The 2925-nt window shown below is 42.3% G+C and overlaps 1 protein-coding gene across 1 annotated transcript; it reads right to left on the reverse strand.

Annotated features, from left to right (window-relative positions):
* Positions 1 to 212: 212 nt before the first annotated feature.
* On the reverse strand, positions 213 to 2282 carry LOC310855985 (E3 ubiquitin-protein ligase TRIM39-like; the record flags this gene model as incomplete). The annotated part of the gene is made up of 1 exon (XM_083761201.1): positions 213 to 2282. One exon carries the CDS (start codon positions 2280 to 2282, stop codon positions 684 to 686), a length of 1599 nt encoding a protein of 532 aa, XP_083617327.1. The 3' UTR covers positions 213 to 683.
* Positions 2283 to 2925: the final 643 nt, after the last annotated feature.

A 2925-nucleotide genomic window follows, 5' to 3' on the forward strand; every position in this document is an offset into this window, starting at 1 on the left:
TACTCAATTAATGGACAAGGGGCAGCCAAACCTTATAAATACCTTATTCTCTCAAGATGAAGTGTACTAGTCATTTCATTTAGCCAATGCTTAAATGCAGGAGCCACCTCCTTTTTCCAGTGTGTCAAAATTTGTTTTTTTGCTGTAATCAGACCATATGAGAAGAGTTGTTTATGTGCTCTCGTCAACATAGGCATGGAGTCTGACTGCTCTGCTCTTTCTGATCAATACTGTTTCTAGACACCAGTAATTTTGTTGATATTCTGAATTCTTATAATCCCTAAAATGAATTGGAATCCAGTGACTATGATGTAGTGTATGAACTAAAAAAATAAAACTTAAAGAATTAACATTAACTGCTTGTTTATTTAACATCAGGTCAAACACTTATTTATTTGGATTTATAGGCTATACCAGCCTTAAAGTATAGGCTATAGAGCAGAGAAATAGTCAATTTTAAAACGAAAGAATGCTTAATAATCTCACATCACATTAAAAAGAAATGTTGCATCAATCTGTTACAGTGCTTCAACCACAGTGGTCTGAGTAATATTTAGTTAACTATTGAATATTATATATAATATCATAATTTTTTTTGTGTAAAAATCAACACAAAAGAAGCTCACAATAATCCACTCCCTTCTAGGACACTCAAAAGCATGACACTGATACAAAAAGTGTTTTCATCTTTGCTTAACAGGAGAGATGATCAGAGGAGAAGCTTTCACATCACCATTAGGAATGAGTGGTGAGAAAAACGGGAAATAGATTTTCCAATCATAAAAGCGTTTGCAGCAGAGAAGAGCCCTGGTTTCAACATCATAAAAGGAGACCTGCTTTCTCTCATAATCCAAAAACACACCAATCTCCTGGACATCGACTTTTACAGAGTAGGACGTCACACATTTGTTCTTCGCTGAGTAGTTTCCTCCATTAACCACCTGCAACAACCTGGCATCTGAAAACTCAGGCAGACGACAATGTTTTCGGATGATGTCCCGAGGAACCACCCCAATGGTCCACGCAGTCTTCCCTTTAAGCTGAACCTCATAATAAACTTTCCCTGAAGAAAAGCCCTCTTTTCCCAGCACACAGGGAACTGTTTCAAATCTCTCTTTCTTGTCAGGAAGAATCTTCTTCACCTTTCCATATTTCACTTGCTTCCCGTCCAAAGAGAGGACGAGGTTGGGGTGTGCTGTGTCAGGGTCCAGAGTCACATCTACTGCATACTGCTGCTGGATCTTCTTCAGCATGACCTCGGGGAGCTTCTCCATTTCTCCATCCAGCGTCTCCTGCAGCTGAGCGATAGCTGTGTGTATATTCTTCACACTCACCTCACAGGATAGCTTAACGTTACTCAACCAGCTCAGGTGTGCTACGCTGTAGCGAGACGGGAAGCTCTGCAGAAGGTGGAGGTGGTCCTCGGTGTGCGAGAGCTGCTCCAGCTCAGTCCTTTTCCTCTGGAGCTCAGTGACCTCTTCCTCCAGCTTTCTGATGAGGCCCTCGGCCTCGCGCGTTGCCGACCGAGACTTCAACTCTATCACCTCGATGAGCTCAGCCTCTGTTCTCTTAATGGAAGACATCAGAGCAGAGCAGACCTGAACAGTGTCCGCTTTTTCATTCTCTGCCATTATATTGTTCTTCTCTACTGTGACTCTGAACTGCTGAATCTTTTCCTGTCGTTCCCGGATCATCTTCTCTAGCTCATCCCTTTTCTTGTCCAGCTGCGGACGCTTCTCTTTGTACTCTACCTCTATCAGGACCGTGTCGTGATCTTTATGATCTGTCTTCAAACATGTGAGGCAAATGCACTTTTTGTCTCTTCTACAGTAGAGCTCCAGCATCTTGCCGTGTTCTTTACACAGCCTGTACAGTTTTACAGGGTTGACTAGCTTGTGCGTCTGCAAGGCTGCAACTTTATGATGAGGCTCCAGATGCGTCTCACAATAGGAGGCCGCACATGTCACGCAGCTCTTCAGGGCTTTAACGTTGGTGTCAGAGCAGACATCACAGGGCACCTCAAATAGAATGGGAGCATCCAGGTTAGGCTTCTTGAAATAAGCGGCCATCTCAGAGATTATCTTGTTGACACCGAGATCTGGTCTCGGGTCGAAAGCCTTTTTACACATGGGACAGTGGCAGACGTCAGTGCTGTGCCAGTACTTTGTGATGCAGGCTTTGCAGAAGCTGTGTCCACACGGAGTAGTTACAGGCTGACTGAAGAGATCCAGACAGATGGAGCAGAGAAAACTGTCCTCTGGTATCACACTGGCAGAGGCCATAGCTGTAAAAGGAGAGGAGAGGAGATGTTTTAGTAAACCAAAGATATCACTAAAAACTTTAATATTGTAAGATTTACTGTGAAGCACTCTGAACACAAACTAGGCTATACATGTATGGCTGCCATATGTAGAAAATATGATGTGCTGAACTCACGATTATAGTCTGAAAAGTGGATGCTGTTGTATTATACTTAATCAGAACACTAGATAAGGAAAGCACTGAATTACCACAGAGTTTTGTGTGTACTGGCAATTTCCAGTGGTTGACATGGACACTAACAAATTACATTATAATCTGCAAATTAAGTTTCATATCCAATCAGCCTTCAAATCTACTCTCCAAGACAACAATGTGTGTGTTGCGTGCATGTTTGCGTGCGTGTGTGTGTGTGTGTGCATGCGTGTGTGTCAGCACCTTTTACTTGTTGTAATAGTCATATAGTGAACTTTTACTCACTAATTCACAAGTTCACATATAAAGCATTCGGGAAATAGTCTTACCATGTACTGAATTAACCTCATTTGGGTATGACTGCATTTTCTTCAGTATAGCACACAAGCCGAAGAGGGCAACTTACCCCAAACGTCCGTTTGGCAATTATAAGTAAACTTGTCCTATTTTTAACAGCAATGTCCCTATGTC

Source organism: Protomyctophum parallelum (assembly GCF_964188405.1).
Source record: "Protomyctophum parallelum genome assembly, chromosome: 3".
Lineage (NCBI taxonomy): Eukaryota > Metazoa > Chordata > Actinopteri > Myctophiformes > Myctophidae > Protomyctophum > Protomyctophum parallelum.